The sequence below is a fragment of the Rhinolophus ferrumequinum genome, chromosome 2, assembly GCF_004115265.2.
Source record: "Rhinolophus ferrumequinum isolate MPI-CBG mRhiFer1 chromosome 2, mRhiFer1_v1.p, whole genome shotgun sequence".
Lineage (NCBI taxonomy): Eukaryota > Metazoa > Chordata > Mammalia > Chiroptera > Rhinolophidae > Rhinolophus > Rhinolophus ferrumequinum.
The window spans coordinates 73,708,312-73,729,702 of record NC_046285.1 but is presented as its reverse complement, the minus strand read 5'-3'; the positions used below and the strand labels follow the sequence as shown (position 1 = coordinate 73,729,702).

The 21,391-nt window shown below is 39.3% G+C and overlaps 1 protein-coding gene across 1 annotated transcript in view; it reads left to right on the top strand.

The window, feature by feature from the left end:
• The first annotated feature begins 2,696 nt into the window (after nt 1-2,696).
• Nucleotides 2,697-21,391, top strand: part of LOC117036907 (EGF-like and EMI domain-containing protein 1) — a 567,893-nt gene continuing 549,198 nt past the window's right edge. The window contains exon 1 of the mRNA XM_033132361.1: nt 2,697-2,952. Coding sequence (XP_032988252.1) covers nt 2,864-2,952 — 89 coding nt within the window. The 5' untranslated portion in view covers nt 2,697-2,863. The remainder of the gene's footprint in view (nt 2,953-21,391) is intronic.

Genomic DNA, 21,391 nt, shown 5'->3' with positions numbered 1-21,391 from the left:
ACTAATAAACAATCATGCAATCAAATTATTTATATGCATTCCTGCATTTTCCCATTATTCTTTAGCTCTTATAATAGTCCTGAGATTTGTCTGTAGCTAACACAAAGTTTAGCCTTGCAATAAAAGAGGTCTATTATTTATGCTAGGCTTTGTGTCATATAAAGAAAGAAAATGATTAGAAACTTTTTACACTCTAGGAGGGAATGACAGGTGAAGATAGAGCTTGTAGAGTTGAAACTACTCCGGAAGCCAAGAAAAGCTTAGCAAATCACAGGAAATTTCAGGGTACAGTTAATCTCTAATGCCATCTTTACATGTGCTATAAATTTTCATTGAGACAATTAAGATCAAACTGTATTGAAACAACCTGGAGTCTTTAGGTTTCACGCAAAAGACAAACTAGAAATTGAATCAATGGAGGGGATTAATCTTTTCACCTACATTTATTTATACCCAGAAGGAAGAGAAAACAGCCCCTCCTCTACATAGTCAATACACTCAGTTCAGGAGCCAACATTATTTTGAATTATCCAGTTTCCTTTTCTCCCTTTTTTCCTCATCAGTGTCTTGCCTGCTTTTGGTCATTTCACTGTTCACTAGCACCTCACCAAAAGGAGAGGGAAAAGAGAAGGAAGTGAAATTAAGCACCCAGCTTTGTTACTTAATAACACAGGTGGCAAAAAGCTTTAGGAGAAGTTAAAATTAAGAGATACAAATAGATTTCAAAATTATCAATGTGTTTGACCCATGCCAGGCCTGTCATTATCAGAACTAATGAGAGTTTGCCAAGAGACAATGCGTGTCTACGCTAGATATCAGCGCTGTCCCCAAGTCCATTCCCCTTGGAATTAGAGAAGGTCTGGTTCATGAACAACCAGTGTTTAGAAAAGGGAGGGAAAGTGAATCCCTCTTTTATGAAATAAGGGGGTTCAAATAATGATTACTATTGTGCAAACTGTTGTAAAATTCTATTTGTTAAAGACATTTGTCAAAAAAATAGAGATATCATCTAGTTGTATATTTATGATTTTTCATCTTATGTTAAACTTCAATTTAAAAAAGTTAAAAAATATATAGGTACGTCTAAAGAGAAAACACTGCAAGGTGGTGTGAATTTCAACTGCACAAATCAAGGAGGGCAGAGTCACAGATGCTTAAGAATTCATCGGTGGTGTGGTTCTAGCTCACCCTCATCTTTTTCTTTCTTTTCAGAGAGAAATCCCATATGTTTGCTCCTCAGTTCCTCCTGTATGTGTCCAATTACTTCTTTAGTTGCAGAAAAAGCAGGGGGAAAAAATAGAAGGGAGAACAAAGGCTCAGAAGACAAACTAAGAGCCATATGGTTAATCCAACTACCAAGGGCAAAAGGGAGCCCAAAAGACCTTTGGGGAAGATCATTTTAGGGCTCCTCAGACTGAGGAAATCAGGTGGTACCACTTTAAGTACTATCAGACTATGGACGAGTCATTGAAGAGCCACTTTGGGTAAGTTTGGGAATCAAAGCAAAAAGTTGTCCCACTGCAGATCGATCCATTTTCTACCGGGCTAAACTGCAGATTATGCCTGAGACGTCCTTGTTGGAGGGCACGATATGCCATAGATTTTTATTTTCAGGAAACACTCTCCAGAGGTTTGTGGCCTTCCAGGCAGCAGCTGGCGCCGGGCAGAGGCATAGCCTCAGGCCAGAGCTGCTGGCGACTGCCCTGCGCTTGGCTATGCGTCCCAGGCAGTCGGGCCAGCGCCGCAACCCGAGCTTCCCATTCCGAGCAGACGCTATACCCTTCTGGAAAGGCCTTGGGGGCTTGCAACTGGCTGCCTCCGTAAATTTGGGGAAAGAGGAGCTGGTTTGAAGGAAAGGAGGGAGTAGGTTTGTAAAAGAGTTGGCTCCTCCTTATATATAACTCTGGTGCTGAAAGGGGTGAGATGCTGGCCAAATAAAATGAAGGGAGATTATCCCATTTTGAGTCACGAGGGTTTCTGGATGAGCCCATGATGTGTCCTGCAACTGTCGATTTGGCAGGAGATTTGACTCAATCAACTGCGTTTGGTTCCCACTTCAAACACACCTCCCCCAGTCTGTGTTCTGAAGGACTCCCGAGCCCCTCGGTGGAAGCGAGCGGAACGGGAGAATCAAAAGTCAGCTTTCTTTTGGTCTCTGCTTGTGGCAGATGCACAGCTGGTTTGGTTCTGAGCAGGTTGGTGTACAAGGGGAAAAGTCATTGCTGCTTCGCCTCTTTAGGGGGTTTGGGTGTGTGTGTGTTGGGTGGTGGGTGGGTAGGAAGAGGTGGGGAGCAGAGTTAGTCGGAAGTATTGAGAGAAGCTGCTGATTTTGTATCTCGGCTGCCTCTCCAACCCCGAGGGTCCAGCCCCCGCCCGCGCCTTGCTGCTCGGGGGCATCTCTGGGTGGAGGTGAGGGGTGAGGAGGACACGGGTGTGGGCGACGCCCAGCAGCGCTACGAGCCCTTGGTGGCGGCGGGGCTGTCTCTTTAAGCGCTCTGGAGGGGTCGGGGCGGGAGGGCTGCCAGCGCGTTTCCATGGCACCGGGGCTGCGGGGGTTTCGGGGCCGCAGGGCTCGCTTGGTTCCAGTCGCTCCCGGCAGAGCAGGGGCGCGCATCTTGGCGGTCACAGCGCCTGGGGGCTCGCCGGGCCGCTCCTCTGGCGCTCCCAGTAGTGTGTGACACCCCGTGGGGCCGAGCTGCCGCCGCGCCCTCCGCTGCGAGACGCACCTCGCCAGTCTTGCAAGCCCCGCACTCCAACTTCTGCCCGGCGAGCCCAACTTCTGCGGCGGGCTCGGACTTGCCGAGCGCTAGAGGCGCGCGGCGTGCAGCCTGGGTGGTGGCTGGAGCCTCTCTGCCCGGAGGAGATGACCTGGCGACTGTGGCTCTGGTGCTTCTGTGCCTGGGTGGCCGCTAGCTGGCCGCCAGGCAGCGCCCTGCAGCTCCGGCCGGACATGTAAGTGGTGCCCGCACACTCCTGGACGCATGGGGGAGAGCAGGCCGGTTGGTGCCGGCTCCCCATCCCTGACCCACTGCCAACGCTGGGGACAGACCTGTTCCCTCTGGGAAGGGATGGAGGCCATGAGCTGTCCAAAGTCCCTGGGTGGGGTCTGCGAGCTGTCCCAGGCGGACTGCAGCGGGAACGCGGTCCACAGTGTTTCATCGGGTTTGGGGGCTGTGTGTTTTCCACCTGATTGATACTTTCTCAGCGCCTGACAAAATTTTCCTCCAGATTTGGTAGTGTGTGTGTGCGTGCGTGCGTGTGTGTGTGTGTGTGTGTGTGTGTGTGTTTCAGTTAATTTTGTGTTTGGAGGAGTAATTGGCTAATGATTTAGCTAAATTCCACTTTCTGAAAGGGTTTTAAGTGAAACCATGGTGAATAGCGAATTTCTTTACATGTTCTTTCTAGAAACCGGTGAGTTCCTGTACATTTTTTTTTTTTTTTGAGAAGTATCGTCGAGTCCGAAGGAGTGGATTATTCCACAGGTTTGATGAGAGGCGAGCCCCAGTTCAGACTCATCTGTGGGAGCGAAGAGCTGAGGCGACCAATATGTCCACGACTAAGTGTGCGGCCACTTAGACGCTAGCCTTGTTAGGAAAGAACTAAAGAGTAGAAAGATGACTGAAACATATCTTCTGAAGATGCGGCCTAGTTTAATTTCCAGATTACAAGTGATGAAGGCAAGGAGATATTAATTCTTGGTCACGGTGTCAAGCATAGTGAGAAGCTCGGGGGAAGTCCGAGTCTTGACTAGATTGCCTGGCTGGAGAAGTTTTCCCTGGATTCTGTAGCATCAGGGGGGATCATTATCCAACTGTCTGCGGGAAGGCAGAGCTACTCTGCGTTTCCTTTCTGCTCTTGAGCGGTTATGAACAGGCACCTGACTATTTTGAACATTTAAACATCTTGGCTACTTTGCTACTTCTTTGATTTCCTGAAATGTGAATATTTTATAATAGAGAAATGGTTTAGATAAGTGCACAAAGCCATCTATATACCTTTCCAGGGCTTTACTTCTTCTTGTAAGAAAATACTCTTTGGGTATTCATTCTATTTCCATATTTCATCATTCTCAAGTGAGATTCAGTTTGCTACCTGGTTACTGCAAATGTCATTAACTATAAATCTTGAGACGTGGCCAGGGTGTTTGTGGCATCACAGAACTTCTTGCCTACACAGTTTGTAAATACATATTTGGCAGAAATGCATGGAGTTCTGAGTAGGTGATTTCTCTTGCATTGATAAGATGTGTCTTGTTTATTTTGAGGAGAAGGTTGATTTAGACTTTTCCTCTCCCATTTATCTCAGAAAACATATCTTGCTTTAGATAGCTTGTGCTTGCATAAACCTTCGTTTCTTAGAAACTGCTTTTTTAGCAAGCTTGCTGGCTAGCCAGGTCTTACCTTTACAAGTGCCCTCATTAAAGTGGACCCTGGGTTGGCTTATTACTTAGCCACAGGGTCACCCATGCACACAAGATCAAATAATCTCTTTGGGCAGCACTGAGAAATAAGAGAACTATCACATGACTTTTTACATTGCTTAACTGTTTGATCTCAGGTTTCAATATCGATACTTTCGTTGAAAAGAATGGAAGGATGACATTGCATTTTTATTAAAGGACACTGCTACTGGCAGCTCATTTATTCATCAGGTGAGATGAGATTGGATATTAAAATCAATATAAATTCTTGGGTGTTTAATAGAGAGGCTCTTTTGGGAGGAGTTATTGAGATCACTCTGATGACTCTTAGTACTTTCTGAAATCTGGATGGGAAAAAATCCAATCAAATTTGTCTGTCGTCCTCCCTTGTATTAGAATTAATGGTTTCTTCAGCAGGAACCACGTTGAGATTTAGTGGTAGGTTTCTGCAGATGCCTTTGCAATTGTTATAGGTATGTGGAATACAACCATGTGTACAGCACTTGGCTTCCACACACCTGCCCATCTATTAAATTAAAGAGAGTTCTTCCTAAGATTTTTATTGACCTCTGAGGTCCATTATCAGTGAGAGCAGGCTTCTAATGAGGTGAGGACCACTAATAGGAACGCATCAACTGACTGAGTGGCACTTATAGGTCATTAACACAGTTAAAAGTTTTATGTAGCTGATCTTATACTTCAGCAGATTTTAGAACCAGGGTGACAACTGAAAAGAGGAAATGATTGTGCGGCTAAATAAAGGTCAGCCTAAATTTAATACATTGTATTTATGGTACATTCCTCCACAGGTAAGCTCATTTGCAAAGGACATTTTATTAATGAAGCAAAAAAATGTATAACATATGGATACTCCAACTTTAATGATAATTGATCTGTCTAATGCCCTTGTCTTATTACATTTAGGAAACTTTGTATAACTAAGGTTAGACAGATTCATAAAATCAGTAGTCCACAAAGAGTGACTAAGTGCCTACTATGTAAGTTGTAACATTGAAAATCACAGTTAATACTTCACCTGCTTGAATTTATAGATCAATTTCTCACTACTTTATTATTTCATTTTATCCTGAAAAAAAAAAAAAGCCCTATGAGGTAGGCACAATTATCATCTCCACTTATAATGAAGAAAGAAACATAGTAAGGTTAAGTTCACACTCCACAAATTCACCAGATTTGGATCCAGGTTGTTTGAATTCCAGTGCTGGAATTCTTAACAAATATGGTTCATCTATCTCAGAACACCCGGGCCCAGCTTCTGTTTTAAGAAGCTTTTTTAAAATCACTGTCAGGGCTTCTCAATGGGAGTGGGACTGGTACCTTCTACCTAGTAAGTATTAAGAAACCCTGTAGTTGTTTTTTTGAATATTGTAAAAACTACAAGGTTCTATTGCTTTTTGGTGCTGGGTATGGAAGGGGACTGGGATGCTAATTTTCCTGCAATGGGAAGATAGTTCCTCACAAAGAAGATCTGATTTCTCTCCTCTTCATTGAGACTCTTCATAAGAAATGATTTTACTCTCTCATGGCTGTAGGTGTTTAAATATGAAAATGACGGACTAGGCTTAAACTGGGAATTGTGGAATGGAGAAAGCTATCCTTGGCAAGTGCATTATGAATTAGAGTGTTGTAACTGGTGATGGCATTTTGATAAAGGGATATTGAAGAGTTTACTTATGTTAATGGTACTCTGCAAATGTTTTCTGAAGGATTAAATAGAAGGAAATAAACTCTACTCCAGATCGTTAAGACATCAAAGGAACATCACTGGCTGTATAACACACTCTATTAAAGTGTATCCTTTGTAATGCTCTCTTATAAACACTTTCATAATTATTGCATACAACATGATGAAAAGTAGTAAACATAGACGTGTTGCAGATACCATGCAGGCAGAAGTGCATAAAGGCAGATCCAGTAGCTTAAGCTCCTGGAACTTGAGATACTTGGGGCGGGATCGGGGGTTGGGTGAGGGAGTGCTAAAAAGGTGTGACCACTTTGTGACTCAGCAGTATCCTAAAGCAGTTAGGACATCTCACATCATTCCCTAACGCAGGTATCCAATACAGGTAGTTTGACATATAAATCCAAAATATGCCTGATATTACACTCTTTATCCACCCCAACCATACTCCTAACACACCTGTGTTTCATCTCAATCTTCTGTCACTGATGTAGGGACTTCTGGTCAGAGTGGTAGAAATTTAGATTTTTGAAGAATTTATACATTTAGAAGTATTAATAGAAAAAGGCAAGAAGCTATAATAATCCAGAATTGTGAAAGGGATTGACAAAGTTGTTTCTTGTACCACACACCATGTTGGAATTTGTTTTTTTTTTTTGTTTTGATTTCCTTTTTCACTTTTCTTATGATAAAGCCTGAAATTGATCTAGTTAGAGATGTCTGGGGCTAATAACAGTTCACTTTTAAATGTACAAATGATTTACGCATGGCCTGTGCTCTGTCGTTTACTCGTTAGCATAAGTTAGTTCAAAAATATTTTTCTTTCTTGTGAGATCAGCAACAAAGGAGCAAAAAGTGAACCAGAGGAGGCTGTGGTCACTCTCTATGGACAAGGCACTAATTTCAGCAGTTTGTGTTGACTAATATCTTTAACCCTAACAACAGTCCTATGAGGTAGACAATACTATTACCTCTATTTTTCAGATGAGGACACTGAGGCAGAAAGAGTTTAAGTAACTTGCCTGAAGCCTCATAGCTGAGAAGTGGTGGGATGGGCTTTGGACCCATTCTGTCCAATTCCAGAGCCCTGTTCCTAATCACTGTTCTCTGTGGGAGGCCCTCTGCCTTTGACCTTTCCTTCCTAGACTCTCAAATTACCAGCCTCCCTGGTCTTCCTCTCAGTCTGGGCCTTTTTATTTATATTCAGCAATAGCTGACTGTCTCCTATTGTCCCAAGAAGGACTTATCCTCACCTCTGCCACGTAGTTTTAGCAGTGAACTTCAGTCCATACTTTATTGGTGAAATTGAGATTGTATTGTGTGACCTTTGCCAGGTTTCCTGTCCTTGGCTTCTGTATTTTTTACTATAGCTTAACTTTCTTCTTTGACTCATGGAGAATAAGCTTCCTACCTTTTTTCAAGGTAATCCCTTCCTTGTATGTTCCAGATCCCATCTTAAAACTTGATCAGTCTTTTCTCTTATTAATTGCCAACTCTTTCCTTTCTACTGTTTGTCTGTTTGTTTGGTTTGTTGCCCCCTTTTCTCCCCAGGGTATCCTCGTCTCCCTTTCTACATTTCTCTCTCTATTTCATGTTTTTGGTATGTCTGTGTTTATATGCAGATCTGGCTTGATCTGGCTTCTTCTCTCCTTCACCTTCCATTTCTCAAGAACAGCTCTTTGACACTGCTTCCTTTCTTGTCTTTGACAATTTAACCCATTGCAGTCAGGCCTCTTCTGCTAAAATTCCTTTTCAGAGCCTCAAAATGAAAGTACCATGTGACATGACTTCCCTTTCCTATTTCCCACTTTTCCACTTCTTCGCTGGTACTACCCCTGTGTACACTTAGTCTCATCTGTAGTTCTCCGTTCGTTGGCCCTTGCATTCACCCACCTCCTATTTTTATTCCTCTTCCCATTCTTTACACTTTCCCTGGTTTCTCTCTTTCTTTTCGCTGACTTCCTTCACAGGTTCAATTTGGATGAGATCCAGATGTGTACATCGAAGCCCCAATCTCTTCAGGGTTACAGACTTGCATTTTCAACTATAGATTTATCATCTCCATGAGTTTCAGACTCAAAATGTTCGTCCATCATCTCTGGTCATCATTGTGTCCCTCTACATTTTCTCCTCCTTCGGTACTTTGTTCATCTTCCCTTTCCCTTATATTTGAAATGTTGTATCTGTCACGTTTCTCCCAGTTTCCTTTGTTATTGTGAACTTTAGGTGAGATGATTGTAAAAAGGCCCTTGTATATGACAATCAGATAACTGTAAATTAATATTTATATTCCCCTCATTTGCCAAATCCTATAAACACCAGCAATGAAATAACTCTTCAATTAGCTCTTTCCTGTTGCCAACACTCAAGCCCAGCCATGCTATTTTTACTCCTAGACTACTACAGATGCCTCTTGGGTGGTCTTCTCTTTCATATTCTCTCAATCCTCTTTATTTATATACATATGCAATTTAATTTTCATCAGAGTTGGTTTCTAAAGCAAAGACCTGCTAACATCATTTCCTTTCTTAAAAACTTTGATTATCCATGGAATAAACTTCAAGCATCAGAATATTATCATTAAATAGAATGTATTATATATCATGAACAATTTAAGTATTTTACATATTACAGCTCATTTTATCCTTACAACAGCCCTATTGGAAGATAATATTAGTGTCTACATTTCATGATGAGGAAATTTGGATCTAGGGAAGTTACGGTTTTCTGAAGTCATTGCATATAAGAGTATGAAACTCAGGAGAGTTCATAACTGTGAAAGCTAGGACATGAAGCCAGCCTGTTTGGCTCTAGAACCTGTGTTCTTTACTACTATATTCATATTTCTGACAATATTGAATTTTATAAACACTTATTCAGCACTTTTTAAAAATTTCTCTTTACGGTAGTTCCCTTCTCCTTGTCAAGAACTACACAGTGTCTAAGATTTTACTCAACCTACAAGGTAGCAAGAGAGTCTGCCCCAGTTCATAGCTGCTGATGGAAGACATGAGATGCCAGGATCACAGACAAAGGACTTTATCGGTCACGCCTTTGCAGGGACATGAGCTTCCTGTCTGTACTGGCTTCCTTGGCCCCTCCCTTACCCCATCCCAAGTCCCATGCAGACAGTGAGGAATAGGCCAAATGGATGGTTTGCGCACAGTGGGCTTAGGTCACAGCTAAGGAGCCCAGGACTTAAAAAAATCTCCAATCTTATAAGGGGGCTGCTAGCAAACCAGCCCAACTTTTGCCGTTAGAGGAAGACATTTATCATTATCCTGCTAGGAAACAACTCTGCTTTCAGCCCTTGCAGGAGATACTCTCTATCTCTTCCAAGGCTGTTTGCTATGCAAACATCCTTCCAGAACAAAAGCCATCAAGCTTCTGCACACACTATGTAGCAATGCAAGAAACCTTGAAGACTTGTCTCCCAACATCCCTAACATTTTCCTTCCCAATTTCAGCAGCATGGGCTTTGCTAAACCTTAAATCCAGTTTTGTTCTCTCTTGTTGAATTTAGCCCTGGATCTTGCCATTCTATTTCAATAAGTGAGAAGGCTCTGGAACTAGATGAACACAGAGGTTGAGTAAGCTGACCCAAGGGGCTGTGTTTAAATCCCAAATGTCTATTTTTCCTCTGTTGAAACTGAAATGAAATCACTAATCCAGTTGCTTACTATGTGGCCGGTTTCTTACTACTTCGATTCAACAAATATGTATTCAATGTCATATACTTTGCTAGGCTCTGGGGACACTGAGAGGATAAGGAGGTCCTCTGTCCGTGAGCAACTCATAGATCTGTGGGGAGATCAATGAACAGACCAGAGCCTACCAAAAGAAGTTGGCAGAGATGGGACATGTAACCTAACTGGAAGGAAAAAAGAAGCTAAAGCCTCAGAGTAGGTTTCCAAGAGTTTATTTTTTGAAACTAATTTTTTGAGTAGAGGGTAGATGGGTGGTAAAGGTGGTGATGGTGGTGGTGGTGGCTTCCAGTTGGTGAGAAGAGCATGTGCGAAAAGTGGCAGGCAAGATCTGCCCTTTAGGAAAACTGTAAATCATTTTCTTAACGGTATGTTTGGTGGGAAGAATATGAAAGGGGCCACAGTAGAAGATGAAATTAGGGCAGGTCAGAGGGAATACTCAAGAAGGTTCTTGCATATCAAGTTGAGAACTTTGGACTTTGCAGTGGACCAATGAGGATCCAGAAAGTGACTAACTGAAAGCAAAGGGGTGACTTAATCAGATTTGTTTTTTGAATGATGAATGGGCTGGGGAGGGAAGAAGCCAGAGCAGGGAGCCCAATTAAGAGGTTCTTTCAGTAGGAGAGGGAGAAGTGGTGTGAGTCTAATAAATAAAGGAAATAGTGGTGGTAATAAAAGGAAGGAACAAATCTGAAGTTTGAATAGCAGGGTGAGTTGATGAATGTGTGGAAAGGAGGGAGTGAGAGAGAAAGAAGACTTGAGCGTGATCTCTGTGTAATGGAGAACACACAGGAAAAGGAGGAGAAGGGGAGAAGGGTGAGTTCAGCAGTGACCATTGGGTACTATGTATCTGGGGGATCAGATGGAGATATTCTGGAGAAGCTCCACATAAGGGTCTGAGGCCAGGAGAGTGGTCTGGGCTAGAGCTATATTTGGATGTTGAAGTGGCAGGAGACAAGTATATATATAAAAAGTGAGAAGAAAAGATTATCAAAGAAGAAAACCTGGAGATTTTTAATATACGAGAAGAGGAAAGATGAGAAAGGACCTAAAGAGTAGATTTAGAAACTGCCTAGGAAGAAGGAAACAGGGAGTGGTAAATACTATGGAAGGCCTCAAGAAAGTTAGATGAAGTAGGAATGTGAAAAGTGGACAATGTCACTACTGAAAAAATAATTGACTTAGAGTCACCTAAACAGACCTGATGGGAGAACTTTGTTCTAGTTGAGAACTCAAACCTAATAGCCAACACTTTTGGTTATAGTGAAAAGAAGTGGAACTACCTATTGAATGACTGCATGTGTTGGCGGTCTGTGTTCTTGTATGACTAAACACTTACTACGTATCTGCCATCGTTTTCAGCTTCATTATTCCCATCACCAGAAGTGACAGGAGAAAGGACTGCCTGCTCCAGAAGACTTAATTACAGATAGGGCACAATTTAAGATCAACTCACAATCATTAAGACATTTTCCTTGGTTCTGTGGCAATTGTAAAGATGGATAAGATAGAGTCTCCACCCCCAATGAGAATTTAATCAACTACTGTGTTTTTTGTTGTAGAATAGTTAGGTACCATAAAGGACTTAGACCAAAGTATTACTGTAATTTAAAAGGAAGGAGAAACCAAATTCATGAGAGGAAATCATGGAAAGCTTCATAGAAGTGGTGGCATTTGAAGATGCGGTAGGATTGGGAGCAGAAGAACATTCATTACAAGAAGACAGCAGAGCACGGCAAAGCCTTGGAGGCAGAATATCTTCTGGGGATGACATACACTGTGTTAACTGGTGTTGCCATCATTGTCCCCATGTACTTGTAGTTCTACCCTCACCAGGATACCCCAGGGTCCCCAAATGCACTCTACACTTTCCTGCTGTGGCGCCTTTGCTCTCAAATGAATGAATTCCCTGCTTCCTCCGTCTGTTCCAGGCCAATCTTAAAGACCCATCATAAAAGTTATCTATTTCACAAATACTTCCAGGTCCCTCAGATAGGATTCATTGCATGTCTCTCTGTCTCAGCAGTCTAACTGACATTTTAATTTGACACAGATATCTAGAGATCTCTAGTTCCTTTAACGAAGTCTATTTGATAACCATATGATAGTGATGAGGACACGTCTGGAATTAATAAGGCGTTTCCAGATAACTCTTTGTAATATCAGCTCCTTGGACATAAATTGTGTGGCTTGTCAACACGTGATCTGGGCAATGTTTACTGTCACTCTTCAGTGGATAGTCTTCAGTGGTGTTTAATGTTCCTCCTCACTGATATCGTTAATTAAGAATTGACAGTAATTCCGAGCTTTAGTGGATTTTGCTCTTGAGGGAAGAGGTAATCCCAGCAGACTTGAGGTTTGGTTTCTCTGAATTATTAAGAAAACTGTTTTCATGGTTTAGTTTTGTGGATTCTGACCAGGACAAAGGTAACCTACGTATGAATAGTTTTTCCTTTCAGGAGCTCAAAATACTAATATTCATTCACAGTACTTTGACTATGAAGGGTTTGGCTTATAGATAAAAGTGATATGTGATAATAAAATAAGAGTCAAATTGCATTGCTTCTTTATTTATTGTGGAGTTTAAACAAATTTTGGTTATCCCAGCTTACAAAGTCCAAAAGATAAGAAACTGTTCTCAGCATGAATAAACCGGGAATATATCTTGACATCAAAAATTTATTTGCCAATGCATTTCACGGTTTATTCATGCTGAGAACCACTTCTTATCTTTTGAACTTTTGAACTCCCCCTGTATCAGGATGAGTAAAAAGGAACACAGGTTTCCTTTTAATGTACTGGTATACTATATGTAAAATAAAACAAGTGAAAACCCAAGACACACCAATGCACATTAGCCAATTATGTGATAACAGAATAGTATTTGTATTGTGCTTTAGGCATGTTATATACAATACTGAAATGAATTTTGAAATAGGAAACACAATAGGCAGCAGGCTTTAAGAGGTATGCCTTACGTCTCTTGTAAAACACATTTTGCTTGAATTCAACCGACAGTAACAAGTCAGGGCCAGGAAACAACCCAGTCAGCATTCTCCTTTTTTCATAAATCTATTTACAGTAGAAGCCCCATTAACATTTTAATTGTTTCACAGCTAAAGTTGCTCTCTGTGCCACTGTTAAAGGGCTCAGGTTCATTAAAATTTAAGGGACCAGGGAGTTCATAGTCTACTCTAATGACCTAAGAAAGGTTGTAAAGGCTCTAAATATATTTTTGGCTCACCGAACAGCTGAGGGATTCTTTATAATGGTTAAGTATGCTCCCAGGTAAGTTGTTGCATTACCCCATTTCAGTTCTACCAGAAAACTCTCCCTCTGTTTCCTTATCTAATTCCTAGAGTCTCCTAAAGTCCCATTGAGCATTTTCTGCCTACTTTTATTTAGATGCCCATGTTAATTCTATTGCTAGATTTTAATTTCATTGAGGTCAAAGTATGAACCCCATAATTGTGAATTAAAACTAGTCACTGATAATCTAACTTCAACTCATGTTTTTACTCTCCCTATATTGCCTCCTCGCAAACCCGCTTAGACAAAAAAATGTGCCCCAAACTTAAATTATTTATAAGCATCGGGAGTTCTTATTCTGGCACTGCTACAAATAAGCTGTGTGAGACTATATCTTTCTGGTCTTTCATTTCTCATTTATCTGTTAAAACTTTGGTATATGTTTCAGGAGATACAAGTGCTTCAGAAGTTAACCAGCCTTAAAATATGCCCCTAATGTGACTTATTATATACAATTATTTAACATTGAGCACTGAAATGTAGGAGAATGTCTGCCCAAGACCACAGTTTCTGTTTGGCTCCAGCCTATGTTAAGCCCTCCCTCATACGATGTAGTTAAAGGTCTTTCATCTCTAAAGAATGTTTCTGATGGAAAATAATGAAACCCTTTCAAATGCTTATAGGAAGAAAATTTGGTTTTCTTTGGGAAAACTGGGATAGAGAGAAGCAGACTATCATCAAAATGATCCAAAAGCCTTACATCATCAAAGTACATTAAAAACTAGGAGACGCAATAACATCTTACTGTACGTTGTTATTGTTATTACTATAAATTGGAGTGCTAAGGATCTATTCTTAATCCTGGGATTTGGCAGTGATGATAGGATGAAAATTTTGCAAAAATAGTAATAACTGTGAGCATATGTTCACTTTTAGCATGTAATTTCTGTGCATTTGTGAACCTGAAGAATGAGGTGAACCATGTTTATAGGGTTGTCGGTTTCTGGAATTGCCTGGAGAGCTTTCTCCACACTGTATATTCAATTTTCAAGTACTCTACTTTGCCTTCAAAAAGTTTGGCTTTGGACTTACTGCCAGAAGATTTTGGTTAGTGGTAGAAAATAACAATTAGAGTAGATTTTAAGGTATTTTATGCCAGGTTCTGCTTTTCCAGGCTGAATCTGCACTAGAGGCTCTTGAAATCCTTTTGTTTTAGGAGATACATACTTCAATTTCACTGACTCTTGTTTGCCTTATAATTTTCATGAAAGTTATTGCTTTTTTCAGTAGTATTTCGTATACATGGTTTCAGCTTACAAGCTGCCCTTTTTAGTTCTTAAATTTTTTACTCTTCTTAAATTTACATAGTAGACTGTTTTACCAGAAAATAGTTTCATAATTCCTTATCCATAATTCTGAAATCTGAAAAGCTCAAATACCAGCAGGTACTTTTTTGTTCTTGTTATTTGCCACAAAATAATTTGGTAGCAAAACCCACACCGAGCTGACATGAGTCTAAGTATAGATTTTATTTATTTTATTTATATGAAAATCATTCAATTTCTCTGAAAAATATTAATGTGTTTGGCTAGGATATGAATCTAGACATTTATGGGCACATATACACCATATTGCCTTTCTAAAATCTGAAAAATCCTGAATTTTAAAATAATTTGGCCCCCAGAAATTCAGATACTTCTAACCTGTATTTGGAAGTAAGGTATTTGAAGAACATACTGATTTTCTTTTTCTTTTTTTAATTAAACTTTATTGGGGTGACAATTGTTAGTAAAGTTACATAGGTTTCAGGTGTACAATTCTGTAATACATCATCTATATATCACATTGTGTGTTCACCTCCCAGAGTAAAGCACATACTGAATTTCAAAGGGCAGTTTAAATTTTAGAAGTTTGCTTATTTGAACAGAATTCTTTTATAAAATGAGGAATTGCTTGTAAGCGAAGAAGTACCCCTTTATTATTATTATTTTTAAAAATTTTGGATGTTGGTTAGTGTAAAGCAAGGAAGGTTCAGCTTCCTGTTTTCTCAAACAATAGCATTAGTATAATAATATTAATGGATTTTTGAATATGAAATTCCAAAATTTTATAACATACCTTGTCAAAAGTAAAAAAAGAAAAAACTATTTCTTTTCAGATTTTATCATTTAAAAAAGTTTCTATATTAATAATCAGAAGGTAGAGGTTAGATGATCCATTAAGGGTAAAGCATGAAAACGAGTTCTTTTATCATTCTATTAAGCCCATTGTTTCTGTATAGAAGAAACAAAATTAGTTGACATCCATTGAATAGAATCACTATGCCAGGAAACATGGCAAACGCTTTCTGTATTATTTCATTTATTCCATCTGGACAACAAACACTGTGCGATAGTACTACTATGCCTCTACTGTTGAAAAACCATTATTTTGGGAGCATGACAAGGTAAACAAACAAACAAAAATTTCTACAATTTAGATATTTTATTCATTACAATTCCACTCTTGGTTTTAGCGAGGATAAAATTCTATGGTCCTACTCTTGGTTACTTTTTACGATGTCTAATTCCAGAGAGTGTGCTGGTGTTTTGAAGGGTAAGGATCAGTCTGCTGGACCTCCTGGTACCAGATTCAGTATTAATAGAAGTAGACTTTGAAGTTTCCTGCTCTCCTTTGCCTCATACACTTTCCTATTTAATTTTTTCATAAATTCTGTTTTGTGAAGCCCCTTTTTTGATCCAAGAAGCTGTGATATTTTTTAGGTTGCATTTGTTGGACATCCATAGCTGGTTTGACTCTGGTAAGTGATTAGTTTCCAAGGAGAGTCAACTGAAATGCCTAACTCACTTTGCTGTAGTCCTTGCATTTCATATTAAATATGCTTATAATATTTTCTTTTGTATGTGGTATCTACATGACCCCATGTTGCATTATTAATGGCCTCCCGCAGGCTGTGCTTCTTGCTGTGACTACTTATCTCAAAATGTAAGCTCTACATCTGGTGGCATAGGTGGGGCATTTATGTTTCTGGCGTGACTTTCTAATGTAGCAGGAAAGAGGCCTATTCTGAAGGAAATAGCGGTCCTCTGAAGATGGGGTGGAGTCCCTTGATAGATAATTCTGATCCCTATGGAGACAGACACTTCAAGAGAGCCTAAGGGCCTGGGAAGAAAAGTTAATTCTAAAGGACCACGGAAGCCCATGAAAGGTACTTTTGCGCCTGACAGATGGGGCAAGAATTGAACTTGAAGAAAAGGTAAATATTCTCATGAGAGAGGAGGGTGACACATGGGCAGAATTGTAAGTGAGGCTTTCTGCCTCTGTTCAGTGTGGCAACAAGAGATAGTAGGGCTTTTGACCTACAGACAAATTAAATGCCACCTGTCAAAAAAGTGAGCTTTATGGTTGAGTCCTTGCCATTGTGTGAGACGGAAAACATATTTGTGAGGAAGCAGCTAGGAATGGAAAGTCTAAATTAAAATGAATTATTGCTTGAAGGAAAGATAAATGCCTACTCTGATTGAACCTGAATCAGGTTAGCAGTGAATCTGTTACACTAACATATCGTCACTGTTTGTTTCATTGTGTACTTCATTTGCCTAAGAAATAAAATTTGTTTTCTCTTGGAAATCATCTCTAAAATTTCTGTGTGTTAGCAGAAAAATGGAAACAGCCTAAATGTCCAACAATGAGGAAACAGTTAGGTAAATTATGGTATATCCTTACAATGGAACATTTATGCAGCTTTTAAAAAATGATGCTTACAAAGAATTTTAATGCTCTGTAAAATGCTTACATTATAAGTCAAAAAAGAAGCAGGATACAAATGCCTGTAACAACATGATTTTATGTGTAAATGTATAAATGTAAAGACAATAAACATAAAAGGAGGGAAATGCAACAAAATGTTTTAATAGTGTTTATCTTTTGGTGGTGAATTATGGATAATTTTTATTCTCTCATCTACAGTTCTGTTTTTGCCAACTTTTCTATAATAAACATCTATTAATTTTTCTTAGGAAAAATATTTTTAAAAAAATTCTATTTGTTTCTGAAATAGTTTTTGGACCTGTGATGTATTATTGACCAGAGCCACTTGAAGACAACTTTGTAAGATCACTGTGGAGGCCACCAGTGTCACCAAACTGTATTTCCGATAAGAATCTTTACAGTTCACTTGTTTTTCAGTAAAATGTGTTATCAGGTACTATCTATCTGGGTAGCTATTATCTATTACCGTGATATTAAAAGGAAAAAAAAAAGATAAAGGCAATTTCCTCTGTTTAAAGGTTCTCCAAGTATCCCAGAGCAGGGGTGAAGAGCTAACCATACCACATGAGCTCCAAGTTTGTAACCTGGCTCCAAATAAACTGAGATAAGCATATTCAGGAATAAGTAGGCCATAAACATGGCTCCTTCAGACCTATAGCTAGTGATTCAGAGTTATAGTCTTGTGTTTAATTTATTAGATGTTAGATGAGCTGTAAATTACTAAATACTTTAACAATTTATCACCTTTTTTTTCTACTCTTAAGGGTGAGATTAACTTGACTTAATTTTTGATAGCTCTTCTGTAAATAGTTGCTTGCTCATGTAAAGAAATATTTTGCTTAGCTGGAACTCAACTATCTGGTTGTCTGTATACCTGGAAAATAATTGGGAGTCAAGAAGTAAACAACAATAGTAACATAAGTAATAATAACTAACATTTACTGGGTAATTGCAATCATTTTAAACTCTCTACGGAGTACTTTCCTCATTACCTCATTTAGTCTTTATAACAACTCTATGCAATTGTTAATGCTAACCCTATTTACAATGAGAAAACTGAGGCTCAGAAAGTTGAGTAGCTTATTCAAGGTTACATAGCTAGTTGCTCTGGAGCTAGAAGCTGAACCATTTCAAAGCCAAAACATACTCTTAACTATTACAATAAATAAGAAGTTCAAACAGATGTAACAAAGTCAGATGTAACAAAGTCTAGTGTTCAGAAAAATACTAGGCTTTTTACTTCAAGATCCCAAGCAAGGATCACTCTATTTTTCAAATGACTTTAGCAAATTTACAAACAACATACTTGTAACAAAAGGAGAGGGGATATCTAGAAGCAGGAAGTGTTAGTTAAAAAAACCCTGTATGTCTATAGACTGATAGTGAGAGGGGCTGAAAAAGCTAAAATATATTCCCAAGGACCCTAAAAGCATTCTATTCTGGATTGGTTAGGTAAAGGCATCTTCTTCTTCACTTTATTATCTTCTAAGTGTATCAATAAGTAAGGAATTTGATGATGATAGATTCTCCTTGTTAATAAAATATTAAATTCAATATAGTCCTAATTTATATAAATTTCTATCTTTATTATATAGTTCATACATTTTTATTGTAGAAAGATTAGAATATAGAGATGAAATAAAATAACAAAATAAAAATCTTTCATAATCTCACACCAAAGATATCTGCTATTAACATTTTGGAAATGCTACACAGTATAAACACAAATGGAAACATAAAGGTAACTATGTATGTTTATGTCTTAAGAAAGTGGGACTCTGCTTGACTTTTTAAAATCACCTTCACATACTATAGTGTGAGCATATTTTTAAATATACTTTGATTATAAAAGTAGAGAAGTGTATAATATATTTTCTTCCAGAAAGGATGAACAAAACATTTATTTGATGTTTTAAGGAAAAATGCTTATTAATCCAGAAAATTATTTTATGTTAATCAGTTCATTTCTTAATGATGCTATATCAATGAGACACTACTGTACTTTACTTATCTTCATGCCAAAGAGCTCTCATTATTCTTCCATACTTAGATTAAACATTTTAAAGTAAATTTTTTTTTTTTTTTTTTTTTTTTGTAAAGCAGAAAGGACCAATAATGAGGGTGATAATTTAAGGATGTTTTGAAAGGAATAAAATATATATTCCTTGACTGGAGCTGATGTGATTGAAAGCCATCTGCTTCTTTCACTTAAAATACAGTTGCAGTTAGCTGTGCATCCATCAGCCAACATACTTCAGAGAGGGGGGCAGAATCAGCTTCAAAAAGGCATGTTTTTATTTGATGTTTCATTAGACAAAGATATATTGAGCACCTACCAGGTGTGATAAAAAACTACAGTGAATGTTTAAATAAAAAGAAATATTACAGTAAAAGACACATTGCCATTAATCCCCCTCAAAATAGCCCCCCTCTCTTTGAACACACTTATCCCATTGTTCTTGCCACTGTCTGAAGCAGTTCTGGAAGTCCTCTTTCGTGAGTGTCTTTAGTTGCGCTGTCGTGGCTGCCTTGATATCCTGAATCATTTTGACTTTGGGGAAGAGCCAGAAGCTGCAAGGTGCCAGGTCCAGTGAATAAGATGGACAAGGACACACCGCAATGTTTTCATTTGACAGAAATTGCTATACCAGAAGCAATGTGTGACACGGAGTATTGTCATGATGGAGGGTGAAACCATTTGCCCGTTTCATGTTAATGCATTTTTGTGATCCATGATTTACAACACACACTTTAAAACACACCTTCTTTTAACCATAGCTCAAATCTGACTACCTGCACTGAACAAGTTGAAAGTTGCTGCACACTGTTACTAGGGCTGGACACATAGTTTTTCCTATTGAAGATCCCTGCCTTTTCATTGGATGGGGCTCAGCAGCAGCATTCACTGTATTTCTTGATCAGAATGGAAAGGCTCCGTGTCATATATCACTTCTGGTACAACAATTTCTGTCAAATAAAAACATTGCTGTGTGTCCTAATCAACCTTATTCACCAGATCTGGCACAATTCGACTTCTGGCTCTTCCCCAAAGTCAAATGACCATTAAAGGAAAATGTTTTAAATCGATTCAAGACATCGAGGCAGCCACGACAGTGCAACTAAAGACACAAAACAGGACTTCCAGAACTGCTTCAGAAAGTGGCAAGAATGATGGGATAAGTGTGTGCTAAGCCAGGGGGATTAATGGCAATGTGTCTTTTACTGTATTATTATTTTTTTAGTTTATTAAGCATTCACCATATATTTTTTTTAATCACACCTTGTACTTTGTGTGGGTCTGGTGTTAGATGCTTATTTAATGCAAAGAAGTATAGGATGTACTTTCTGTATTCAAGAAATTCATTCTAGTGGTGGAAAAAAAACAAATAAAAAGTAATTACAATTCAGTGTGGTGGGTACAGGGAGAGAAGTGAGCTTGGGGGACTATTGGAGCATGTGGAGGGGGAAAGGCTCTTTGGGCATAGATGCCTGAGTGGAGAAGCAGAGTGAGGGTGAATCAGAGAAGATAGGTGAGTGGTGAGGTGGGGGAGAGTGGTGAAGTATGTTTCAGGAAGAGGGGCCACATGGAAAATATTTTGGGGACTAGAGAACAAATGTGCTGTGTTTAAGGTCATGGAGATAAGGGTCTAAGGTGGAACAAGGATTGAGAAATAGCCATAGCCTTTCAAGGAGACATCGTGTGCTGTGCTGAGGAGTTGGGATTTTATCCTGAAGGGATGAGGAGTCATTGGAAATATTGTTAGCCAAGCCATGAGGAGAACAGCTATGGTTCTGAGAAATCACTCTGGCAGCTGTGTGAAGAGGCCCTAAGTTGTGACAAGAAATAATCAGGATCTGAACTAAAGTGCTGGAGAGGAAGAAGCTGAGCTGATAAGCATGTTGATTGTTGGATGTGGGAGGCAAAGGAATGGGTGGGGTAGGATGACGTCATTATCTCTGGGTTAGGTGAGTGGGTGCATGGTGGCGTCTTCTGCAAGCAAAGACTGCTCTGAATAAAGCAGTTTGAGAGGACAGGCCAAAGATGATGAGTTTGGTTTTGATGTGTTCTGCAAGTGGCTGGACATGTGCATCTTGAGCTGAGAGGAAGCAGAGAACTAGCACAATAGATGTAGGGATTGTCTCGGTATACAAGTATGAGAACAGGGAAGGGGGTAAGATCACCAGGTAATACCTTCAGATTCAGAGGGACCCTTGAAGGCCACCATCATTTAAGGGATCAGTATAGAATAATACTTAAGAGTGTGGGATCTGCTGTCTGGGTTCAAATCCTAGTTCTCTCAGTTACTAGGTCAAGTTATGTTTTCTCCGTTTTCCAATTGTCCTCATCCATAACATGGGGATGACAAATATTTGAGTCATACGGTGGTTGTGAACCATAAAATGAGTTAATATGTTAAAGTGTGTATAATAGGACTGGCCCATAATAAAAGTTCAATAGCATTAGCTTTACTGTCATAATGATTAAGGGAAACTTGCACAAACATACAAAAGAACCAGTGAAGAATATAGAATCGATGTTGCCAA